Here is a 25965-nt window from a genome sequence, read left to right as displayed (position 1 = left end):
CAGGACACGGGGTTTGGGTTAGAGCTATCACCTCCACCAGCTTCCTTGAGGGTGCTGCTTCTGCCCCTCCTCTCCCAATCCTGACACCAGCCTCATGACTCCTGACCCTCAGGACCTCTCACTTTCCAACTAAATCACTGCAAGGAAATTCTGTGCTGCTGGTGAGAAGCTCTGTCTGGGACGTATGACCCTCGGTCCGGGATGAGTGACCCTCGGTCCAGGATGAGTGACCCTCGGTCCGGGATGAGTGACCCTTGGAGTGGGCTGCGTGGCCAGGACAGAAAGTGTATTCTCCTTGGCCTTTGGGCCCTCTGGTCTGAGAGAGAGTTTTTGCCAGCCCTGTCACCCCCCTCCCCCCTCTCCCTGTCACCCCTCCCCTCCCTCTCACCCCCTCCTCCTCTCCCTGTCACCTTCCTCCCCCTCTCCCTGTCACCCTCCTTCCCTCTCACCCCTCCCCCCTCCCTCTCACCCCCTCCTCCTCTCCCTGTCACCTTCCTCCCCCTCTCCCTGTCACCCCCCTCCACCTCTCCCTCTCACCCCTCCCTCTCACCCCCTCCTCCTCTCCCTGTCACCTTCCTCCCCCTCTCCCTCACCCCCTCCTCCTCTCCCTCTCACCCCCTCCCCCTCTCCCTGTCACCCCCCCTCCACCTCTCCCTCTCACCCCTCCCCCTCCCTCTCACCCCCTCCTCCTCTCCCTGTCACCTTCCTCCCCCTCTCCCTGTCACCTTCCTCCTCCTCCCTGTCACCTTCCTCCCCCTCTCCCTGTCACCCTCCTTCCCTCTCACCCCTCCCCTCTCCCTCTCACCCCCTCCCCCTCTCCCTCTCACCCCTCCCCCTCCCTCTCACCCCCTCCCCCTCTCCCTGTCACCCCTCCCCCTCCCTCTCACCCCCTCCCCCTCTCCCTGTCACCCCCCTCCACCTCTCCCTCTCACCCCCCTCCCCCTCTCTCCCTGTCACCCCCTCCCCCTCTCCCTGTCACCCCCCTCCACCTCTCCCTGCTCTCCTGCACACTCACCTAGTTCCTTCACAAACGAACAGTGAACTAACCAGCAGGTTGGGCAGCATTCTGAGAGAGGGTCAGAAATAACAATGCAGATCAAAGACCTGTGTAAGGACAGGCGAAGGGTTTCTCACCCCTCAGACGCTGCCCAACCTGCTCAGTATTTTCTGTTTTTTTGGTTTCTCATTAACCCACTGACCCAACACACCGTTGGGATGTTGGAGGAAACTGGAACACCTGAGGAAAGCTTACGTGGTCACAAGGGGAGCGTGCAAACTCCACATAGACAATGTCTGAGATGGGATCGAACCAGGCTTTCTGGAGTTGTAAGGCAGTGGTTCTGTTATCTCTGCTCTGGTTTCACCAGGTATCCCACTGCCCAATTAAGCTCGACCGGGGTCTCCTCCTGGTCCCACTCCCTGACCGAGAGATGTGCAGGGTGCGAAGTCCATCAGGAAGGGGCTGCTTGGCTGTGGGGCTCAGCTGCTGGATGGGGGGGAGGAAGGGTTGAGTGGGGAGTTTGGAGAGAGGATCGGAAGCTGACCGTATGGTCGACGTTGCTTTCACAGACCTTCCGGCCAGCTGCCATGCTGATCGAGCGGTCAGCGGACTTCGGCCGCACCTGGCAAACCTACCGTTATTTCAGCCACGACTGCGCGTCTGACTTTCCAAACGTCCGACGGGGCCCCCTGAAGGAGGTGGACGAGGTTATCTGTGAATCGCGCTACTCGGCACATTGAACCCTCGACGGAGGGGGAGGTGAGTGACATGTCCACTCGTCTGTTGGGCAGCCGGTGGTATGCTGGGAAACATCTCTCTTCCAGTCCCATAAACCTCCTCCCAGCCCCGAATCAGTAATCCCCCTCCCCAGGAAGACATTTCTTCTCATCTCCATCCTGATGGCTGGAACCTTATTCTGATGGTTCGAGATGACCATCCAGGGGAACACATCATCTCCACATCGGTCCTGTACACATTTTAAGACCATGAGATATAGGAGCAGAAGTAGGCCATCCTGCCCATCGAGTCTGCTTCCAGTCATCCCAACTCCACTTCTCTGCCCATTCCCCTAAACCATCTAAGTCTCTCTGCAGGCTCTCTGTTTCCTCAACACTACCCCACTCCTCCACCTACCTTTGTATCATCGTCCGTTTAGCCACAAATCCATTAATCCCATAGTCCAAATCATTGACGTACATCGTAAAAAGCAGCCGTCCCAACACCGACCCCCTGTGGGACTCCACTGGTAACCGGCAGCCAGCCTTTATTCCCACTCTGTTTTCTGCCGATCAACCCATGCTCCACCCATGCTAGTAACTCTCCTGTATTTCCATGGGATCTTACCTCGCTAAGCAGCCTCATGTGAGGCACCTTGTCAAAGGCCTTCTGAAAATCCAAGTACACCACATCTACTGCATCTCCTTTGTCTACCCTGCTTGTAACTTCCTCAAAAAATTGCAGTAGGTTAGTCAGACAGGATTTTCCTTTCAGGAAACCATGCTGGCTTTGGCCTATCTTGTCATGTGCCTCCAGGTACTCCATAATCTCTTCCCTAACAATTGATTCCAACAACTTCCCAATCACTGATGTCAGGCTAACAGGTCTATAGTTTCCTTTCTGCTGCCTCTCACCCTTCTTAAATAGCGGAGTAACATTTGCAATTTTCCAGTCATCTGGTACAATGCCAGAATCTATTGATTCTTGAAAGATCATCGTTAATGCCTCTGCAATCTCTCCATCTACTTCCTTCAGAACCCGAGGGTGCAGTCCATCAGGTCCAGGAGATTTATCCACCCTCAGACCATTAAACTTCCTGAGCACCTCCCAGTCATAATTTTCACTGCATGTGCTTCACTTCCCTGACACTCTTGAATGTCCAGTATACTGCAGATGTCTTCCACTGTGAAGATCGATGCAAAATACACAGTCTGTTCCTCTGCCATCTCTGCATCTCTCATTACAATATCTCCAGCGTCATTTTCTATTGGTCCTATACCTACCCTCAACTCTCTTTACCCTTTATGAAATGTTCTGTTTTGTATTGTGACAGTAAGACAGAAGAGCAGAATTAAGTTATTCAGCCCATCAAATCTGCTCTGCTATTCTATCATGGCTGATTAATTTTCTCTCTCGACCTTCTCCTGCCTTCTCCCTATCACCTTTGAAGTTCATGTTAATCAAGAACCAATCAATGTCTGCTTTAAATATACCCGATGGCTTGTCCCCCACAGCTGTCTGTAGCGACAAATTCCACAGATTCACCTCCCCTTGGCTAAAGAACCTTCTAAACTCAAGGGTTAGGATCAGTCCACTTAACACCTCCTTGCTGGACAAAGCCCCCACCCCAGGGGTAGATTTGTTGGACCTTTGCTGCACTCCCTCTGTCACACCTACATCCTTCCACTGGTCGGGTCACCAGATCTCCCTCACCTGGGCCCTGCATGCTTGGAGCCTGGCTTGTCCCACAACGGCCAACAGGGTTCATGTTTATTTATCACAGGTACATCGAAACACACAGTGGAATGGGTCACTTGCGGTTACAATCAACACAACCAAGGATGTGCTCGCGGCAGCCCGCGTCTGTTGCCAAACATTCCAGTGCCAACGTAACAATGTCTGGCAGAACAACACAGAACAGAAGAGACGACAGAAAAACAGGCCCCAATCCTCCCTCTGTCCCACACGTGCACACAGTCCCCTAACACCTCCAGCCTCCACTGGACCCAGACACACAGAACCCGTCCCTCCACTGTTCCTGTAAGTTAACCTTCAGTGATTGTTGTACGAGGGCTCCAGGGCCCTGTGAACAGCAACATCGTTCAGCCTCTCACTTTTCAAACAGTATCAAGCACATCTTCCCGTTTTTACAGCCACGATCATGGAACCAGACCATTCAGTCCATCTAATGCATGCTGCCAGTGTTGCCCAGCAAGAGAGTCCCATCTGCCCTCTAAACCTCTGCAATCCATGCATTTACCCAGATGGCTTTTCATTGCTAATGTCTCCGCCTCCACCAATATCTCTGGCAGCTCATTCCAAATACACAGCTCCTTCTGCGTGAAGAAGCTGCTCCTGATGCCCCTTTTCAATCTCAAACCTCTGCCTGGTTTTCACACCCCTCCCTGTAAAGAAGTGTGTGTCCATTGGGTCTTGTGTACCTCCACTGGGTCATCCCTCAATCTCCGACGTACCGGGGTCCACGCAACCGCCTTGTAAGTCAGCCTCCCAGTGCACTCAACATCTTTTCTAGCTTAATAACACCTTCTTTATAGCAGGCTGACGAAAGCAATGCTCAGTGTGGCCCCACATCTGCACCCTAACACCGCGACGCCTGGCGAGAGGTTTGGAGAAGGGGGCAGAGTCTGGTATGGGGAGCTCTGGGGGAGGGACGTTTCCATGAGGAGTGGAGGGGAGGAGGTGTGGGGTGGAACATCTCTCTATTCCAATTAAAACGTTTCACACAAGTAGGCGTCAGCTCTTGCCATCTGTTCTCCATGGCCCCTGTCTGATGGGAGGAACTTTGTCCTTACCAGGTGATCTACAGAGTGCTGGACCCTGCCATCCTCATCCAGGATCCCTACAGCCCTCGAATACAGAGTAAGTCCCAGTGTCAAAACCCTCGTCGTGAGCTACCGAGGTTGAGGAGGTCTGGAAGGGAGAGGGAGGGAGGAGGTTTGGAAGGGAGGGGGAGGGAGGAGGTCTGGAAGGGAGGGGGAGGGAGGAGGTTTGGAAGGGAGGGGGAGGGAGGAGGTCTGGAAGGGAGAGGGAGGGAGGAGGTTTGGAAGGGAGGGGGAGGGAGGAGGTCTGAAAGGGAGGGGGAGGGAGGAGGTCTGGAAGGGAGGGGGAGGGAGGAGGTTTGGAAGGGAGGGGGAGGGAGGAGGTCTGGAGGGAGGGGGAGGGAGGAGGTTTGGAAGGGAGGGGGAGGGAGGAGATCTGGAAGGGAGGGGGAGGGAGGAGGTCTGGAAGGGAGGGGGAGGGAGGAGGTTTGGAAGGGAGGGGGAGGGAGGAGGTTTGGAAGGGAGAGGGAGGGAGGAGGTCTGGAAGGGAGAGGGAGGGAGGAGGTTTGGAAGGGAGGGGGAGGGAGGAGGTCTGAAAGGGAGGGGGAGGGAGGAGGTCTGGAAGGGAGGGGGAGGGAGGAGGTTTGGAAGGGAGGGGGAGGGAGGAGGTCTGAAAGGGAGGGGGAGGGAGGAGGTCTGGAAGGGAGGGGGAGGGAGGAGGTCTGGAAGGGAGGGGGAGGGAGGAGGTCTGGAAGGGAAGGGGAGGGAGGGAGAGGGAAGGAGAACACATGGATGAGAATCCACATCAGAGGGCTGTGGGAGCCGGCCTTAACAATTCAGGGTGAGACATGAATCACAATCAGGTTTCTTGTCACTGACGTATTAGCTGTGAGGAGGATGCTAAGAGGATGCAGGGTGACTTGGATAGGTTAGGTGAGTGGGCAAATTCATGGCAGATGCAATTTAATGTGGATAAATGTGAGGTTATCCACTTTGGTTGCAAGAACAGGAAAACAGATTATTATCTGAACGGTGGCCGATTAGGAAAAGGGGAGGTGCAACGAGACCTGGGTATCATTGTACACCAGTCATTGAAGGTGGGCATGCAGGTACAGCAGGCGGTGAGAAAGGCAAATGGTATGTTGGCATTCATAGCAAAAGGATTTGAGTACAGGAGCAGGGAGGTTCTACTGCAGTTGTACAAGGCCTTGGTGAGACCGCACCTAGAATATTGTGTGCAATTTTGGTCCCCTAATCTGAGGAAAGACATTCTTGCCATAGAGAGAGTACAGAGAAGGTTCACCAGATTGATTCCTGGGATGGCAGGACTTTCATATGAAGAAAGACTGGATTGACTAGGCTTATACTCACTGGAATTTAGAAGATTGAGGGGGGATCTTATTGAAACGTATAAAATTCTAAAGGATTGGACAGGCTAGATGCAGGAAGATTGTTTCCGATGTTGGGGAAGTCCAGAACGAGGGGTCACAGTTTAAGGATAAAGGGGAAGCCTTTTAGGACCGAGATGAGGAAAAACTTCTTCACACAGAGAGTGGTGAATCTGTGGATTTCTCTGCCACAGGAAACAGTTGAGGCCGGTTCATTGGCTATATTTAAGAGGAAGTTAGATATGACCCTTGTGGCTAAAGGGATCGGGGGTATGGAGAGAAAGCAGGTACAGGGTTCTGAGTTGGATGATCAGCCATGATCATACTGAATGGCGGTGCAGGCTCGAAGGGCCGAATGGCCTACTCCTGCACCTATTTTCTATGTTTCTATGGATGTCGTGAAATTTGTTATTTTCTGGCAGCAGTACAGTGGAAGGCATAAAACAATTATAATTTACAATAAAAAATATATTAAAAATACATGTAATGAGGTTACTTTGCTCCAGGAAACAGTGGTTCCAATTTGTGTACTTTGAAACATTGTGCTGGAGAAGGGGGAATCTGATAGGAGAGGACAGAAGGCCATGGAAGAAAGAAAAGGGGGAGGAGCTCCAGAGGGAGGTGATGGGTAGGTAAGGAGATGAGGTGAGGGGGAAAGGGGATGGGGAATAGTGAAGGGGGGCAATTATTGTAAGTTTGATAAATCGATGTTCATGCCATCAGGTTGGAGGCTACCCAGCTGGTATATCAAGTGTTGTTCCTCCAACCTGAGTGTGGCCTCATCGTGACAGTAGAGGAGGCCATGGATAGACATATCAGAATAGGAATGGGTGGCCACTAGGAGATCCCGCTTTTTCTAGTGGACAGAGTATCGGCGCCCGGCGAAGTGGTCTCCCTCAGGGTGTACGGGGGGCATCCCGCAAATGTTGCCACACATTCCAGCACCAGCATTGGATATCCACAATGCTCAGTGAAACAACAACAGAACGAAACAAACCCTTTTCCTCCCTCCAAATGCGTTACACACTCACACTCACACACACACTCACACACACTCTCACACGCACACACACACAAACACACACACATACTCACAATCACACACACTCACTCACTCTCACTCACACACACAGATTCACACACACACACTCACTCACACACACTCACACACACAAATGCACACACACTCACACACACATTCACAGACTCTCACACTCCCTCATACACACAGACACACTCATACTCTCTCATTCACTCACTCACACCACACACACACATTCACAGACTCTCACACTCCCTCATACACACACAAACACACACACTCACTCACACACTCGCACTCACTCACACACACAAACACACACACACTCACTCACACACACATTCACAGACTCTCACACACACACTCACACACACAAACACACTCACACACACACACTCACACACACACTCACTCACTCACACACACTCAAACACTCAAACACACAAACACACACACTCACTCACACAAACTCACACACATTCACACACACACTCACTCACACACACACACACACACACATTCACAGACTCTCACACTCCCTCATACACACAGACACACTCACACTTTCTCACTCACTCACTCACTCTCACACACACACTCACTCACTCACTCACACACACACTCACACACACAAACACACACACATTCACAGACTCTCACACTCCCTCATACACACAGACACACTCACACTCTCTCACTCACTCACTCTCACACACACACTCACACTCACGCACTCTCACACACACACACACTCACACACTCACTCACACACACTCACACACACACATTCACAGACTCTCACACTCCCTCATACACACAGACACATTCACACTCTCTCACTCTCTCTCTCTCACACACTCACACTCACTCACACACACCTCCGCCCGCCAGGACAGGACAGGACAGGACAGGATGCCTTCAGAGTGGTTGTCGGCCCCTGACTCTCGGACTGCCGGATACCGGGCCTCTGATTTGCGGACACGCAGACCCGGAACTTTTCACTTATTGGGCCTCAGTTTCCAGACACACTGCCTTTGGTCTTTGACATTCAGGCCTTGATTTCCAGCATTGCCAAGTTTGGGCTTTGGCTTCCAGTATTGCATTCCACGTCCCCGTCGCCATGGCGCGGACGAAGCACTTTCCTCCCGTCCACCCAGCATTCCCTCCAGGTGACAGCGACTCCAATCCGGCCTGCTGCACAGTGTGCGACCCTCTACACTGGAGAGCAGACTGGGGCCGGGTGAGGACCCCTCTGCTCCGTCCACGGGCATGACACTGGATCTGCAATTGGCCCCCCTGCACTGTTCCAACAGTGTTCACAGACGATTGAGGAGCAACGTCACCTTCTGTTACAAGCCTCGATACTGGGCCTCTGACGTTCATTCTCGGCACTCTCTCATGCTCCTCTCTAAGAGACTCTGAACTGCTTCTGTCACATCTGCTTGCACCTGCACCCCTGGCAGCGTGTTCCACACCCCCACCATTTGCCCTGCACATCTCCTTTCAACTTCTCCTCTTCACCTTATTTGCATGCCCTCTGTTATTAGAAACAGATTGGAAAGCTGAGCCTACTGGGCCTGAACACCTCCCTCTGCAACTGGATCCTAGACTTCCTGACTGGGAGACCTCAGTCAGTCCGGATCGGGAGCAGCATCTCCAACACCATCACACTGAGCACAGGGGTTCCCCAGGGTTGTGTGCTCAGTCCACTGCTGTTCACTCTGCTGACCCACGACTGTGCTGCAACACACAGCTCGAACCACATCATCAAGTTCGCCGATGACACGACCGTGGTGGGTCTCATCAGCAAGAACGACGAGTCAGCTTACAGAGAGGAGGTGCAGCAGCTAACGGACTGGTGCAGAGCCAACAACCTGTCTCTGAATGTGAACAAAACAAAAGAGATGGTTGTTGACTTCAGGAGGGCACGGAGCGACCACTCCCCGCTGAACATCGCCGGCTCCTCGGTAGAGATCGTTAAGAGCACCAAATTTCTTGGTGTTCACCTGGCGGAGAATCTCACCTGGTCCCTCAACACCAGCTCCATAGCAAAGAAAGCCCAGCAGCGTCTCTACTTTCTGCGAAGACTGAGGAGAGTCCATCTCCCACCCCCCATCCTCATCACATTCTACAGGGGTTGTATTGAGAGCATCCTGAGCAGCTGCATCACTGCCTGGTTCGGAAATTGCACCGTCTCGGATCGCAAGACTCTGCAGCGGATAGTGAGGTCAGCTGAGAAGGTCATCGGGGTCTCTCTTCCCGCCATCATGGACATTTACACTACACGCTGCATCCGCAAAGGAAACAGCATTATGAAGGACCCCATGCACCCCTCATACAATCTCTTCTCCCTCCTGCCGTCTGGGAAAAGGCTCCGAAGCATTCCGGCTCTCACGACCAGACTATATAACAGTTTCTTCCCCCAAGCTGTCAGAATCCTCAATACCCAGAGCCTGGACTGACAGCTTACTGCCCTATTGTCTCGTTTATTATTTATTGTAATGCCTGCACTGTTTTGTGCACTTTATGCAGTCCTGGGTAGGTCTGTAGTCTAGTGTCGTTTTTTTCTGTGTTGTTTTTACGTAGTATGTACGTACTGTTTCATGTAACACCATGGTCCTGAAAAAAGTTGTCTCGTTTTTACTGTGTACTGTACCAGCAGTTATGGTCGAAATGTCAATAAAAAGTGACTTGAACTTGATATCCACCTCGGGAAACAGATACTCCCGGTCTACTCTGTCAATGCCTCTCATAATCTTGTAAACCTCTATCAGATCTCCCCTCAGGCTCCACCACTCCAGAGAGAACAGCCCGAGTTTTTCCAGCCTCTCATAATAGCACATGTCCTGTAATCCAGGCTACATCCTGGAAAACCTCTTCTGCACCCTTTCCAAAGCCTCGAAATCCTTCCTGTAATGGGGAATCAGAACTGTGTGCAATGTTCCAGATGTGGCATAACTAGAGTTTTATAAAACTGCAACACAACTTTCTGTCTGTGGTCTTGGCCCTCCAAGACCCCTCTGCTCATCAACACTGTTAGGAGTCTTGCTCCCACCAATGTGCCGACACTTTATATTTGACCCACCGAGTTGCAACACCTCACATTTATCGGGGTTAATCTTCTCTGCCAATATCTGCAACTGATCTTTGGCAGTCTTCTACATGACCCTCCTTCACCGGGATCAAGCGGTTCAAGAAAGCAGCCTTCCCCTGTCTTCCTGAGGGCAGTTAGGGACATAGGCAATTAATATTAACTCCTTCATTTGTCATTTCCCCAAGGATCTCCAGCTCTTCTGTAACGTTTGCAGATGTCCAGACAGACAGACATACTTTATTGATCCCGAGGGAAATTGCGTTTCGTTACAGCCACATCAACCAAGAATAGTGTAGAAATATAGCAATATAAAACCATAAATAATTAAATAATAGTAAGTTAATCATGCCAAGTGGAAATAAGTCCACGACCAGCCTATTGGCTCAGGGTGTCTGACACTCTGAGGGAGGAGTTGTAAAGTTTGATGGCCACGGGTAGGAATGACTTCCTATGATGCTCAGTGTTACATCTCAGTGGAATGAGTCTCTGGCTGAATGTACTCTTGTGCCTAACCAGTACATAATGGAGAGGATGGGAGTCATTGTCCAAAATGGCATGCAACTTGGACAGCGTCCTCTTTTCAGACACCGCCGTCAGAGTCCAGTTCCACCCCCACAACATCACTGGCCTTACAAATGAGTTTGTTGATTCTGTTGGTGTCTGATACCCTCAGCCTGCTGCCCCAGCACACAACAGCAAACATGATAGCACTGGCCACCACAGACTCGTAGAACATCCTCAGCATCGTCCGGCGGATGTTAAAGGACCTCAGTCTCCTCGGGAAGTAGAGACGAGCACTCTGTACATTTCTTCCTCGGTGGTGTTGGAAGCTGTGCAAAGCTCTTCATTTACTGAATCATAGCTCGCAACATAAACAAATACAAGAACCTCTGCCCGCCTCTCAGAAGCTTTCAATTAACACCAGTTTTTGTGCTTCTCTCTGGGCAAGCTTGCATTTTCATGGACTGTCTACGCAGAGAGTGATTGGAATCTGCTGCAGGAGGGGAGGTGGGGACAGAGCCCAGGGGTTCTGAACTGTTTGGGGAAATAACTTGTGGGGTTGCTGGAGTTAGCGCGGGGAAATGACTCAGCTCAGCTTGAGGCTGACAGAGACTTGTTGGGCCAAACAGCTTGTAATAATTTAATGACTCTCTCGTGACTCTTGAGAGAGATGGTAACTATGGAGGGGATCCATGACTGTTAATCAGTGGGCTGGAGATCATCCTTTCTGTCTGGTTCTTACACTTATAACATGAAGTAAATTGGGTAGGACCTCATTGGGTGCGAGGCATGATAGATTTTGAATTCAGTCTTTCAGTATGGCAACACTTTCACACTCTGCCCACCTCTGGAACCTTTGCGTTCCTCAGCCTGTTGTCAGGAAGTAACTCTGAAACCCTGAGCTTCTTGTCGGGAAGTAACTGCAAGTGTTGTGGGTTTAGCCACGGGAGAAGGAAGTGGTCAGTCATCGTGGGTGCCAAGGCCCAGTTCCTGTCCATGTCACAGACCCTCAGAGAGGTAGGCAGTATAAAGGGAACTCAAAGAAATTTGACGGTCTTTGCTAACAAACCAAATCTCAAAATCCTGATGAACTATAGCCCCTGCTGTGATTGCACCAACGTGATGGGCCCAGGAAGATGAAACTGCTGACCTGTGATCAGAATTGGTGTGTGTCAATGGCGGGAGGCATGGTAGCGTAGCGGTTATCGTAACACTCTACGTGGGCAGCGTTTCCTTCCCACCACTGCCTGACAGCAGTTTGTTCGTTCTCCCCCTGCTCCAGTTTCCTCTGACAGTCCAAAAATGGACTCTGTTGGTCGGCGTCACGGACGGTACGTTTCACTGAGTGTCGGTCGTCAACACGGACGATACGTTTCACTGAGTGTCGGTCGTCAACACGGACGATACGTTTCACTGTGTGTGGGTTGTCGTCACGGACGAGACGTTTCACTGTGTGTCGGTCGTCACGGACGATACCTTTCACTGTGTGTCGGTCGTCAACACGGACGATACGTTTCACTGTCTGTCGGTCGTCAACACGGACGATACGTTTCACTGAGTGTCGGTCGTCAACACGGACGATACGTTTCACTGTCTGTCGGTCGTCGTCATGGACGATACGTTTCACTGTGTCGGTCGTCGACATGGACGATATGTTTCACTGTCTGTCGGTCGTCGTCACGGACGATACGTTTCACTGTGTGTGGGTTGTCGTCACGGACGAGACGTTTCACTGTGTGTCGGTCGTCACGGACGATACCTTTCACTGTGTGTCGGTCGTCAACACGGACGATACGTTTCACTGTCTGTCGGTCGTCAACACGGACGATACGTTTCACTGAGTGTCGGTCGTCAACACGGACGATACGTTTCACTGTCTGTCGGTCGTCGTCATGGACGATACGTTTCACTGTGTCGGTCGTCGACATGGACGATATGTTTCACTGTCTGTCGGTCGTCGTCACGGACGATACGTTTCACTGTGTCGGTCGTCGACATGGACGATACGTTTCACTGTCTGTCGGTCGTCGTCACGGATGATACGTTTCACTGAGTGTTGGTCGTCGACACGGACGGTACGTTTCACTGTGTGGGTCGTCGTCACGGACGATACGTTTCACTGTGTGGGTCGTCATCACGGACGATACATTTCACTGTGTGTCGGTCGTCGACACGGACGGTACGTTTCACTGTGTGGGTCGTCGACACGGACGATACCTTTCACTGTGTGTCGGTCGTCGACACGGACGGTACGTTTCACTGTGTGGGTCGTCGACACGGACGATACGTTTCACTGAGTGTCGGTCGTCGACACGGACGGTACGTTTCACTGTGTGGGTCGTCGACACGGACGATACGTTTCACTGAGTGTCGGTCGTCGACGCGGACGGTACGTTTCACTGTGTGGGTTGTCGACACGGACGATACATTTCACTGTGTGTGGGTCGTCGTCACGGACGAGACGTTTCACTGTGTGTCGGTCGTCGTCACGGACGAGACGTTTCACTGTGTGTCGGTCGTCGACTCGGACGATACCTTTCACTGTGTCGGTCGTCGACACGGACGATACTTTTCACTGTCTGTCGGTCGTCGACATGGACGATACGTTTCACTGAGTGTCGGTCGTCGTCACGGACGATACGTTTCACTGAGTGTCGGTCATTGTCACGGACGATACGTTTCACTGTGTCAGTTGTCGTCACGGACGATACGTTTCACTGTGTGTGGGTTGTCGTCACGGACGAGACGTTTCACTGTGTGTCGGTCGTCACGGACGATACCTTTCACTGTGTGTCGGTCGTCAACACGGACGATACGTTTCACTGTCTGTCGGTCGTCGTCACGGACGATACGTTTCACTGAGTGTCGGTCGTCAACACGGACGATACGTTTCACTGTGTGTGGGTCGTCGTCACGGACGATACGTTTCACTGTGTGTCGGTCGTCATCACGGACGATACCTTTCACTGTCTGTCGGTCGTTCACACGGACGATACGTTTCACTGAGTGTCGGTCGTCGACACGGATGACACGTTTCACTGTGGGTCGTCGTCACGGACGACACGTTTCACTGAGTGTCGGTCGTCGACACGGACGACACGTTTCACTGTGTGGGTTGTCGTCACGGATGATACGTTTCACTGTGTGTCGGTCGTCGACACGGACGATACGTTTCACTGTGTGTCGGTCATCGACACGGACGATACTTTTCACTCTGTGTTTTGATGTCTCGTTGTACGTGTGCTCTGAGTTCTGTGACATCCTGTTTCACGGTCAGTTACTTGGATTTGTTTGGTGTGTTCTATCGAAACAAAGCACTGAACAGGTGTGGATTGACTGCAGTAAATCAGGAATCACGTCATGTCAGGAAACGAGCAATGGCTGATGTTGAAGGGACAAACTGTTCAAAATACAATGTATTCCTTTTGGGTGTGGGCAGCAGGAAAGGTGGTAGACAAGATACAGATTATGTTAGATCAAAGGACATGACCAAGGGGAAGGAAGGCTGGTGATTGGGGTAATTTCAGTTCCTCAGAAAGGACTAGACATCGAAAAGGAAAATAAAATCAGAATGTGAGTTTGCAGAGACACAAAGTTATCTGGAGGAGCTTCATGGGATGTTTAGAAAGGAGGAGTTGATCAGAGCCTTCGGGACTGAGGAGCAAGGATCAATTCTATTTGCTGTTTCCGTCGAGGTGATGGAGAGATTTGTCTCTCCCCCTTGTGTGAGTGGCCTCACCCACTTCCCCTGAGCCACTCACTCTTCTACCAACATCACATTTATGTCAGTGATTTGGATGATGGAATTGATGGCTTTGTTGCAAAGTTTGCAGATGATTTGAAGATGGGTGGAGGGTCAGGTGGTTTTGAGGAAGTAGAGACGCTACAGAAGGATTTAGACAGATTAGGAGAATGGGCAAAGAAATGGCAGATGGAATACAGTGTCAGCAAGTGTAACAAAGGTTTAAAGATCCATTTTATTATCGAGGTATGTATACAGAATACAACTCTGAGAGTTGTCTTCTCCAGATAGCCATAGAATACAGAAAATAATAGAAGTAGTCGAAAGAAAGACATTGATTCCCCCTGCATGGAAAAAGAAAGAAAAACTCGCAAACCCGGACCCCTCCCTCACACAAAAGCCAGCAGATCACTCATGTGGAGAAACAAGAACATCAAACCCTAAACACCATCCAGCACTCGGCACGGAATTGAGAGATACCCTCAGGAACTCCACTCCAATCCAGAATTTCCGTAGCACCTCCGAGAGCATTGGGATCGAACCAGCGGCCCCTCCGAGGGCAGCAACTCGAACCAGCGGCCCCTCCGAGGGAAGCAACTCGAACCAGCGGCCCCTCCGAGGGCAGCAACTCAAACCAGCGGCCCCTCCGAGGGCAGCAACTGGAACCAGCGGCCCCTCCGAGGGAAGCAACTGGAACCAGCGGCCCCTCCGAGGGCAGCAACTCAAACCAGCGGCCCCTCCGAGGGAAGCAACTGGAGCCAGCGGCCCCTCCGAGGGAAGCAACTGGAACCAGCGGCCCCTCCGAGGGAAGCAACTCGAACCAGCGGCCCCTCCGAGGGCAGCGACTCGAACCAGCGGCCCCTCCGAGGGAAGCAACTCGAACCAGCGGCCCCTCCGAGGGAAGCAACTCGAACCAGCGGCCCCTCCGAGGGAAGCAACTGGAACCAGCGGCCCCTCCGAGGGCAGCAACTCGAACCAGCGGCCCCTCCGAGGGAAGCAACTCGAACCAGCGGCCCCTCCGAGGGAAGCAACTGGAACCAGCGGCCCCTCCGAGGACAGCAGCTCGAACCAGCGGCCCCTCCGAGGGAAGCAACTCGAACCAGCGGCCCCTCCGAGGGAAGCAACTGGAGCCAGCGGCCCCTCCGAGGACAGCAGCTCGAACCAGCGGCCCCTCCGAGGGAAGCAACTCGAACCAGCGGCCCCTCCGAGGACAGCAACTGGAGCCAGCGGCCCCTCCGAGGGAAGCAACTGGAACCAGCGGCCCCTCCGAGGGCAGCAACTCAAACCAGCGGCCCCTCCGAGGGAAGCAACTGGAGCCAGCGGCCCCTCCGAGGGAAGCAACTCGAACCAGCGGCCCCTCCGAGGGAAGCAACTCGAACCAGCGGCCCCTCCGAGGGAAGCAACTCGAACCAGCGGCCCCTCCGAGGGAAGCAACTCGAACCAGCGGCCCCTCCGAGGGAAGCAACTCGAACCAGCGGCCCCTCCGAGGGCAGCGACTCGAACCAGCGGCCCCTCCGAGGGAAGCGACTGGAACCAGCGGCCCCTCCGAGGGAAGCGACTGGAACCAGCGGCCCCTCCGAGGGAAGCAACTGGAACCAGCGGCCCCTCCGAGGGAAGCAACTCGAACCAGCGGCCCCTCCGAGGACAGCAGCTCGAACCAGCGGCCCCTCCGAGGGAAGCGACTGGAACCAGCGGCCCCTCCGAGGACAGCAGCTCGAACCAGCGGCCCCTCCGAGGGAAGCAACTGGAGCCAGCGGCCCCTCCGAGGGAAGCAACTGGAACCAGCGGCCCCTCCGAGGGAAGCAACTGGAACCAGCGGCCCCTCCGAGGGAAGCAACTCGAACCAGCGGCCCCTCCGAGGACAGCAGCTCGAACCAGCGGCCCCTCCGAGGGAAGCGACTGGAACCAGCGGCCCCTCCGAGGACAGCAGCTCGAACCAGCGGCCCCTCCGAGGGAAGCAACTGGAGCCAGCGGCCCCTCCGAGGGAAGCAACTGGAACCAGCGGCCCCTCCGAGGGCAGCAACTGGAGCCAGCGGCCCCTCCGAGGACAGCAGCTCGAACCAGCGGCCCCTCCGAGGGAAGCAACTGGAGCCAGCGGCCCCTCCGAGGGAAGCAACTGGAGCCAGCGGCCCTTCCGAGGGAAGCAACTGGAGCCAGCGGCCCCTCCGAGGACAGCAGCTCGAACCAGCGGCCCCTCCGAGGGAAGCAACTGGAGCCAGCGGCCCCTCCGAGGGAAGCAACTGGAGCCAGCGGCCCCTCCGAGGACAGCAGCTCGAACCAGCGGCCCCTCCGAGGGAAGCAACTCGAACCAGCGGCCCCTCCGAGGACAGCAACTCGAACCAGCGGCCCCTCCGAGGACAGCAGCTCGAACCAGCGGCCCCTCCGAGGGAAGCAACTGGAGCCAGCGGCCCCTCCGAGGGAAGCAACTGGAGCCAGCGGCCCCTCCGAGGACAGCAGCTCGAACTAGCGGCCCCTCCGAGGGAAGCAACTCGAACCAGCGGCCCCTCCGAGGGAAGCAACTGGAGCCAGCGGCCCCTCCGAGGGAAGCAACTGGAGCCAGCGGCCCCTCCGAGGGAAGCAACTGGAGCCAGCGGCCCCTCCGAGGACAGCAGCTCGAACCAGCGGCCCCTCCGAGGGAAGCAACTCGAACCAGCGGCCCCTCCGAGGGAAGCAACTCGAACCAGCGGCCCCTCCGAGGGCAGCAACTCGAACCAGCGGCCCCTCCGAGGGAAGCGACTGGAACCAGCGGCCCCTCCGAGGGAAGCGACTGGAGCCAGCGGCCCCACCGAGGGAAGCAACTCGAACCAGCGGCCCCTCCGAGGGCAGCAACTGGAACCAGCGGCCCCTCCGAGGGAAGCAACTCGAACCAGCGGCCCCTCCGAGGGAAGCAACTCGAACCAGCGGCCCCTCCGAGGGCAGCAACTGGAACCAGCGGCCCCTCCGAGGGCAGCAACTCGAACCAGCGGCCCCTCCGAGGGAAGCGACTGGAACCGGCGGCCCCTCCGAGGGAAGCAACTCGAACCGGCGGCCCCTCCGAGGGAAGCAACTGGAACCAGTGGCCCCTCCGAGGGAAGCGACTCGAACCAGCCGCCCCTCCGAGGGAAGCAACTGGAACCAGCGGCCCCTCCGAGGGAAGCGACTCGAACCAGCCGCCCCTCCGAGGGAAGCAGCTCAGGTCGTGCACTTTGGTGGAAGAAATGAGAGAATAGAGAGAAAATACAAATAAAAACCTGAAGTGCACAGGGCCTTGGGAGTCCTTGTGCAGGATTCTCTAAAGGTTAACTTGCAGGTTGCGTCTGCGGTGAGGAATGCGAATATGATGTTAGCATTCACCTCAAGAGGACTTTACAAAGCTTTGGTGAGGCCTCACTTTGTATTGGGAGCAGTTTTATGTTCCTTATCTTACAAAAGATGTGCTGAAACTGGAGAGAGTTCAAAGGAAGTTCACAAAAATGATTCCAGGATTGAATGGCTTGTGAAATGAAGAGCAGTTGACGGCTCTGGGCCTGTATTCACCATAATTCAGAAGAATGAGGGGTGATTTCATTGAAAACAATCAAATGGTGAAAGGCCTTGATAGAGTGGATGTGGAGAGGATGTTTCCTATAGTGGGGGAGTCTAGGACCAGAGGTCACAGATAGAGTGGATGTGGAGAGGATGTTTCCTATAGTGGGGGAGTCTAGGACCAGAGGACACAGATAGAGTGGATGTGGAGAGGATGTTTCCTGTAGTGGGGGAGTCTCGGACCAGAGGACACAGATAGAGTGGATGTGGAGAGGATGTTTCCTATTGTGGGGGAGACTAGGACCAGAGGACACAGATAGAGTGGATGTGGAGAGGATGTTTCCTGTAGTGGGGGAGTCTAGGACCAGAGGACACAGATAGAGTGGATGTGGAGAGGATGTTTCCTATAGTGGGGGAGTCTAGGACCAGAGGACACAGATAGAGTGGATGTGGAGAGGATGTTTCCTGTAGTGGGGGAGACTAGGACCAGAGGACACAGATGGAGTGGATGTGGAGAGGATGTTTCCTGTAGTGGGGGAGACTAGGACCAGAGGACACAGATAGAGTGGATGTGGAGAGGATGTTTCCTATAGTGGGGGAGACTAAGACCAGAGGATACAGAGTGGATGTAGAGAGGATGTTTCCTATAGTGGAGTTTAAGGCCAGAGGACACAGATAGAGTGGATGGGGAGAGGATGTTTCCTATAGTGGGGGAGTCTAGAACCAGAGGACACAGACAGAGTAGATGTGGAGAGGATGTTTCTGATGGGAGAGTCTAAGACCAGAGGACACATGCTCACAGTAGAGCAGTGTCCTCTTAGAATTGCGATGAGGAGGAATTTCTTTAGCCAGAGGTGGTGAATCTGTGGAATTCTTTGCCACAAGCAGCTGTGGAGGCCAAGTCTTTATGTATATTTAAGGCAGAGGTTGACAGATTCTTGATTGGTCAGGGCATGAAGGGATACGGGGAGAAGGCAGGAGATTCAGGCTGAGAGGAAAATTGGATCAGCCATAATGAAATGGCAGAGCAGACTAATTCTGCTCCAATATCTAATGGTCTTATGATCACCAGCACCTGATTATCTGTGTGTGAGACCTTGCTGTACATTGGGCAGGAGTGAGATGGAAAAAGGCCTGTTGCTCCTGTACAGTCCCTGATTGCCCCTCCCTCTCACTGCTTTGTTCTCCTCTCGTTGAAGATCTGCTGAAGATCACCAACCTGCGGGTAAACTTCACCAAGCTGCGCACGCTGGGCGATAACCTGCTGGACTCGCGCCACGAGATTAAGGAGAAGTATTACTATGCCGTGTATGAGCTGGTAATCCGGGGTAACTGCTTCTGCTACGGACACGCCAGTGAGTGTGCGCCCATCGCGGGCGTCCGAGGGGACATCGAAGGGATGGTATGCAGTTTCTTCCGCAAGTCGTCCAGACACAATAGCGGGTCACTAACTTAGAACATTACAGCACAGCCCAGGCCCTTCAGCCCACAATGTCGTGCCGACCTTTTAACCTACTCTGAAATCAATCGAACCCTTCCCTCCTACACAGCCTCCATTTTTCTATCATCCATGTGCCAATCTAAGAGTCTGCCTGTCTCTACTACCATCACCCCTCATCACCCACTACTGTCTGTGTGAAAGATCTACATTTGACATCCCCACCCCCCATACTTTCCTCCAGTTTAAAATTACGCCCCCTCATATTAGCCATTTTCTCCCTGGGGGGAAAAGTCCCTCGAGCTACTGTATTTCTCTTATCTTGTTACCTGTATCGAGATGTTGCTGGGGAAGGGTTATCTCCAAGGCTGGGAGCCCCCTTTACAAATGGTACACCAGGATTAGAGCTGATCTAATCAGAGGGTCAGATCCAGCAGATTTGTTGTTAAAGATGAAGTTTCTAACACCAAGTCTTCGAAGGGTGAGTCTTGGGATTCCTGACGCCCGGTGTCATTGTGTCTGAGCGGTGGTCTCTCTGTACTAGGTTCACGGCGGGTGTGTTTGCAAGCACAACACCAACGGACTGAACTGCGAGAAATGTGACGACTTTTATAACGAGCTGCCCTGGAAACCGGCCGAGGGTCGGAGCACCAATGCCTGCAAGCGTAAGTGTGAGCACACGAGTCTCCGATGGGCAAGACAGTGAACACAATGTGTGTGTATCTGTGTGGGTATGTGTGTGTGTTTGTGTGTGTGTCTGTATGAGTGCATGGGTGTGTATCTCTGTATGTGGGTGTGTGGGTGTGTACCTGTGTGAGTGTGTGTGTGTTTGTGTGAGTGCATGCATGTGTATGTACATGTGAGTGTGTGTGTGTATCAGTGTGTGTCTGTGTGAGTGTGGGTATGTGTGTGTGTTTGTATGTGCGTCGGTGTGAGTGCATGGGTGTGTATCTGTGTGTGTGTGTGTGTGTGTGTGTGTGTGTGTGTATCTGTGTGTGTGTGTGTGTGTGTGTGTGTGTGTGCATGGGTGTGTATCTCTGTGTGTGTGTGAGTGTGTGTGTGTGTGTGAGTGCATGGGTGTGTATCTGTGTGTGTGTGTGTGTGTGTGTGAGTGCATGGGTGTGTATCTCTGTGAGTGTGTGTGTGTGAGTGTGTGTCTGTGAGTGTGTGTGTGTGTGTGTGTGTGTGTGTGAGTGTGTGTGTGTGTGAGTGCATGGGTGTGTATCTCTGTGTGTGTGTGAGTGTGTGTGTGTGAGTGTGTGTGTGTGTGTGTCTGTGTGTCGGTGTGAGTACATGGGTGTGTATCTCTGTATGTGGGTGTGTACCTGTGTGTGTGTGTGTGTGTGTCTGTGTGTGTGTGTGTGTGTGTGTGTGTGTGTGTGTGTGTGTGTGTGTGTGTGTGTGTGTGTGTGTGTGTGTGTGTCTTTCAGGCCAGTTATAAATCACAACACACTTGTCCTACAACTGTTTTCACGTGCCCGTGCTGCCCCACCCATTGAAACGAGTCCCCATCCACTGTCGGCTCCTCAATCAGAATACAACCCCCCCTCGTTTGCCACCCACCATCGCCACTGCACCATACCAGTGTGTTTGGGCTGTTCCAGCTCGGACGTAATGGCTGGCTGCTTGCGGGGGGGAGGGGGGTGGAACGGGGAGAGGGGTTCCTCACGGAGTGGAGAGGGTTGTGGAGGGAGTTGATTGGAGGGAATGGGGAGAGGGTTGTGAAGGGAGTTGATTGGAGGGAATGGGGAGAGGGTTGTGAAGGGAGTTGATTGGAGGGAATGGGGAGAGGGTTGTGGAGGGAGTTGATTGGAGGGAATGGGGAGAGGGTTGTGGAGGGAGTTGATTGGAGGGAATGGGGAGAGGGTTGTGGAGGGAGTTGATTGGAGGGAATGGGGAGAGGGTTGTGGAGGGAGTTGATTGGAGGGAATGGGGAGAGGGTTGTGGAGGGAGTTGATTGGAGGGAATGGGGAGAGGGTTGTGGAGGGAGTTGATTGGAGGGAATGGGGAGAGGGTTGTGGAGGGAATGGGGAGAGGGGTTCCTCACGGAGTGGAGAGGGTTGTGGAGGGAGTTGATTGGAGGGAACGGGGAGAAGGGTTGTGGAGGGAGTTGATTGGAGGGAATGGGGAGAGGGTTGTGGAGGGAGTTGATTGGAGGGAATGGGGAGAGGGTTGTGGAGGGAGTTGATTGGAGGGAATGGGGAGAGGATTGTGGAGGGAATGGGGAGAGGGGTTCCTCACGGAGTGGAGAGGGTTGTGGAGGGAGTTGATTGGAGGGAACGGGGAGAAGGGTTGTGGAGGGAGTTGATTGGAGGGAATGGGGAGAGGGTTGTGGAGGGAGTTGATTGGAGGGAATGGGGAGAGGGTTGTGGAGGGAGTTGATTGGAGGGAATGGGGAGAGGGTTGTGGAGGGAATGGGGAGAGGGGTTCCTCACGGAGTGGAGAGGGTTGTGGAGGGAGTTGATTGGAGGGAACGGGAAGAGGGGTTCCTCACGGAGTGGAGAGGGTTGTGGAGGGAATTGGAGAGGGTTGTGGAGGGAATGGGGAGAGGGGTTCCTCACGGAGTGGAGAGGGTTGTGGAGGGAATTGGAGAGGGTTGTGGAGGGAATGGGGAGAGGGGTTCCTCACGGAGTGGAGAGGGTTGTGGAGGGAATTGGAGAGGGTTGTGGAGGGAACGGGGAGAGGGGTTCCTCACGGAGTGGAGAGGGTTGTGGAGGGAGTTGATTGGAGGGAATGGGGAGAGGGTTGTGGAGGGAATGGGGAGAGGGGTTCCTCACGGAGTGGAGAGGGTTGTGGAGGGAGTTGATTGGAGGGAACGAGGAGAGGGTTGTGGAGGGAATGGGGAGAGGGGTTCCTCACGGAGTGGAGAGGGTTGTGGAGGGAGTTGATTGGAGGGAACGGGGAGAGGGTTGTGGAGGGAATGGGGAGAGGGGTTCCTCACGGAGTGGAGAGGGTTGTGGAGGGAACGGGGAGAGGGGTGCCTCACGGATCTGCTGTAATCTGCCTGTGTTTCCAGGGTGTAACTGCAATAGGCACTCCAGCCGGTGCCACTTCGACATGGCGGTGTACCTGGCCACGGGGAACGTGAGCGGCGGTGTTTGCGACGACTGTCTCCACAACACCATGGGCAGGAACTGCGAGATGTGCAAACCCTTCTACTACCAGGACCCAACCCGGGACATCCGGGACCCCAGGGCCTGCGTCCGTGAGTTCCAAATTCAACTGTGGGGTGGTGGGAACTGTGGTCATGCTGGGTTTGGGGTGGGGGGGCAGCATTCCCTCCAGGTTCTGTCCTGTTAATACTGTGGCTGAGGAGGAGCGCATCTGGGGGACTGAGGAAATAGTACAGTATAGCAACAGGCCATTCGATCCATCATATGGGTGGTGACCATGACACCATCCTGAACTAATCCCATCCGAACGTACATGGTCCTTACTCCTTCATTCCCGTCTGCTCACGTGTCTATCTGGCAACACCATCATCTCTGTTTACCGCCTCCCCTAGTGGTACATTTCAGGCAGCCACTACTCTGTGGGTAAAGAAAATACTTGTCTCGTAATCCTCCATTAAATATCCCCCCCCCACCCCATGCTCTCTGGTGTTAGGCATTTCAACCCTGGGAAACAGATACTCTCTGTCCACTCTGTCTGTGCCTCTCGTAACGTCATCAACCTCTGACAGATCTCCACTCGGCCTCCGATGCTCTAGAGAAAACAACCCAGGTTTGTCCAAACTCTCCCTGGAGTTGGGGAGCCTCTGAAGAACCTGCATACCCTTTGGGTAAGGGGGTGACCAGGAATGAATTCCATAATCCAAGCGTGGCCTGACCGAAGTTTCATACATCTACGCGACTTGGCGACTTTGCCACGACAGTGAAGGCAGGTGTGTGGTACGGCTTCTCGGCCACCCTGTCCACTTGTGTTGCTGCTTTAGGACCTGCACCTCTCTTTAGCCTCTCACTTTCCTCTTACTTTTGACCTCCCAAAATGTAAAATGCCGACCTTGTCTGGATTAAACTCCCAACAGCCCAGTCCTCTTGTCCACATCGATAACACACGTGGCAAAAAGCAAACATTGCACGGTGATCCCTGCGGCGCACCGCCGGCGACGGACCCCCAGAGGAAACGGGTCTGATCCCATTTCCCCACTTCAGCTGCCAACGATGGGCCTGATCCCATTTCCCCACTTCAGCTCCGACGATGGGCCTGATCCCATTCCCCCACTTCAGCTCCAACGATGGGCCTGATCCCATTTCCCCACTTCAGCTCCGACGATGGGCCTGATCCCATTTCCCCACTTCAGCTCCGACGATGGGCCTGATCCCATTCCCCCACTTCAGCTCCAACGATGGGCCTGATCCCATTTCCCCACTTCAGCTCCAACGATGGGCCTGATCCCATTACCCCACTTCAGCTCCGACGATGGGCCTGATCCCATTCCCCCACTTCAGCTCCGACGATGGGCCTGATCCCATTTCCCCACTTCAGCTCCGACGATGGGCCTGATCCCATTTCCCCACTTCAGCTCCGACGATGGGCCTGATCCCATTTCCCCCACTTCAGCCACCAACAGGCCCCAGAGGAAACGGGCCTGATCCCATTCCCCCACTTCAGCTCCAACGATGGGCCTGATCCCATTCCCCCACTTCAGCTCCGACGATGGGCCTGATCCCCCATTTCCCCACTTCAGCTCCAACGATGGGCCTGATCCCATTCCCCCACTTCAGCTCCGACGATGGGCCTGATCCCATTTCCCCACTTCAGTTCCAACGATGGACCTGATCCCATTCCCCCACTTCAGCTCCGACGATGGGCCTGATCCCCCATTTCCCCACTTCAGCTCCAACGATGGGCCTGATCCCATTCCCCCACTTCAGCTCCGACGATGGGCCTGATCCCATTTCCCCACTTCAGTTCCAACGATGGACCTGATCCCATTCCCCCACTTCAGCTCCGACGATGGACCTGATCCCATTCCCCCACTTCAGCTCCGACGATGGGCCTGATCCCCCATTTCCCCACTTCAGCTCCAACGATGGGCCTGATCCCATTCCCCCACTTCAGCTCCGACGATGGGCCTGATCCCATTTCCCCACTTCAGTTCCAACGATGGACCTGATCCCATTCCCCCACTTCAGCTCCAACGATGGGCCTGATCCCATTACCCCACTTCAGCTCCGACGATGGGCCTGATCCCATTCCCCCACTTCAGCTCCGACGATGGGCCTGATCCCATTTCCCCACTTCAGCTCCGACGATGGGCCTGATCCCATTTCCCCACTTCAGCTCCGACGATGGGCCTGATCCCATTTCCCCCACTTCAGCCACCAACAGGCCCCAGAGGAAACGGGCCTGATCCCATTCCCCCACTTCAGTTCCAACGATGGACCTGATCCCATTTCCCCACTTCAGTTCCGACGATGGACCTGATCCCATTTCCCCACTTCAGTTCCAACGATGGACCTGATCCCATTTCCCCACTTCAGCTCCGATGATGGGCCTGATCCCATTTCCCCACTTCAGTTCCAACGATGGGCCTGATCCCATTTCCCCACTTCAGCCACCAACAGGCCCCAGAGGAAACAGGCCTGATCCCATTTCCCCACTTCAGCTCCGACGATTGGCCTGATCCCATTTCCCCACTTCAGCTCCGACGATGGGCCTGATCCCATTCCTCCACTTCAGCTCCAACGATGGGCCTGATCCCATTTCCCCACTTCAGCTACCAACAGGCCCCAGAGGAAACGGGCCTGATCCCATTTCCCCACTTCAGCTCCGACGATGGGCCTGATCCCATTTCCCCACTTCAGCTCCGACGATGGGCCTGATCCCATTCCTCCACTTCAGCTCCAACGATGGGCCTGATCCCATTTCCCCACTTCAGCTCCGACGATGGGCCTGATCCCATTTCCCCACTTCAGCTCCGACGATGGGCCTGATCCCATTTCCCCCACTTCAGCCACCAACAGGCCCCAGAGGAAACGGGCCTGATCCCATTTCCTCACTTCAGCTGGAATAATTGCTTCTGAAAGCAATTCTGAAAATGAATTCCTCAGTCAGTTCATTATTTTCATCTCTACCAAGGTAAAGATGACCTTCAATACCAGCCACACGAACCATTTTAACAGACAGTTGATTGAGATAGTGCGAGGGAAAACAATAACAGAATGCAGAATAGAGTGTTCCAGTTACAGACAGAGTGCGGTGGGGTGCGAGGCCACAACGAGGTAGATTGTCAGGACACAGTTGCATCTCGTTCTGCCAGGGAATCCTTCACCAGTCTCATACCGGGGGACCGGGGGGGGGCAGTGGAAGCTGTCCTTGAGCCTGGTGGGACGTGCTTCCAGCCTTTTGTACCTTCTGCCCGATGGGAGAGGGGAGAAGAGAGAATCCGGGGTGGGGAGGGTCTTTGATGCCAACTGCTTTACCGAGACAGTGAGAAGTGCAGACAGAGAGCCTGAAGACGAATCTGGTCCGTGATGTGCTGAGCTGTGGCATCCTGAGGAAGGTTCGCGGCCGAAGCTTTGACTCTTCATTCCACTCTATACGTGCTTCTTCACCTGCTGAGTTCTGCCAGCGTTTTAAGACCAAAAGGCCGCAGGACATAGGAGCAGAATTAGGCCATTCAGCCCATCGAGTCTGCTCTGCCATTTCATCATGGCTGATTTATTATCCCTCTCAACTCCTTTCTCCTGCCTCTGTCCATAACCTTTGGCGCCTTAATTGATAACGAAGCTATCAACCTCTGTTTTCAAATAA

At 53.9% G+C, this 25965-nt stretch overlaps 1 protein-coding gene across 1 annotated transcript in view; it reads left to right on the top strand.

Annotated features, from left to right (window-relative positions):
• lamb2 (laminin, beta 2 (laminin S)) overlaps window positions 1–25965 on the top strand; it is a gene marked incomplete at its 5' end in the record, with an annotated part of 243025 nt that overhangs the window by 69645 nt on the left and 147415 nt on the right. Inside the window, 6 exon segments of the mRNA XM_073072944.1 lie at window positions 1570–1734; window positions 1736–1759; window positions 4534–4597; window positions 18968–19170; window positions 19751–19871; window positions 22223–22411. Of these exon segments, the coding sequence (XP_072929045.1) occupies window positions 1570–1734; window positions 1736–1759; window positions 4534–4597; window positions 18968–19170; window positions 19751–19871; window positions 22223–22411 (766 nt within the window).

The sequence above is a fragment of the Hemitrygon akajei genome, chromosome 19 (assembly GCF_048418815.1).
Source record: "Hemitrygon akajei chromosome 19, sHemAka1.3, whole genome shotgun sequence".
Taxonomy (NCBI): domain Eukaryota; kingdom Metazoa; phylum Chordata; class Chondrichthyes; order Myliobatiformes; family Dasyatidae; genus Hemitrygon; species Hemitrygon akajei.
The sequence above is the reverse complement of the archived record's forward strand: the minus strand, read 5'-3'. Positions and strand labels throughout refer to the sequence as shown.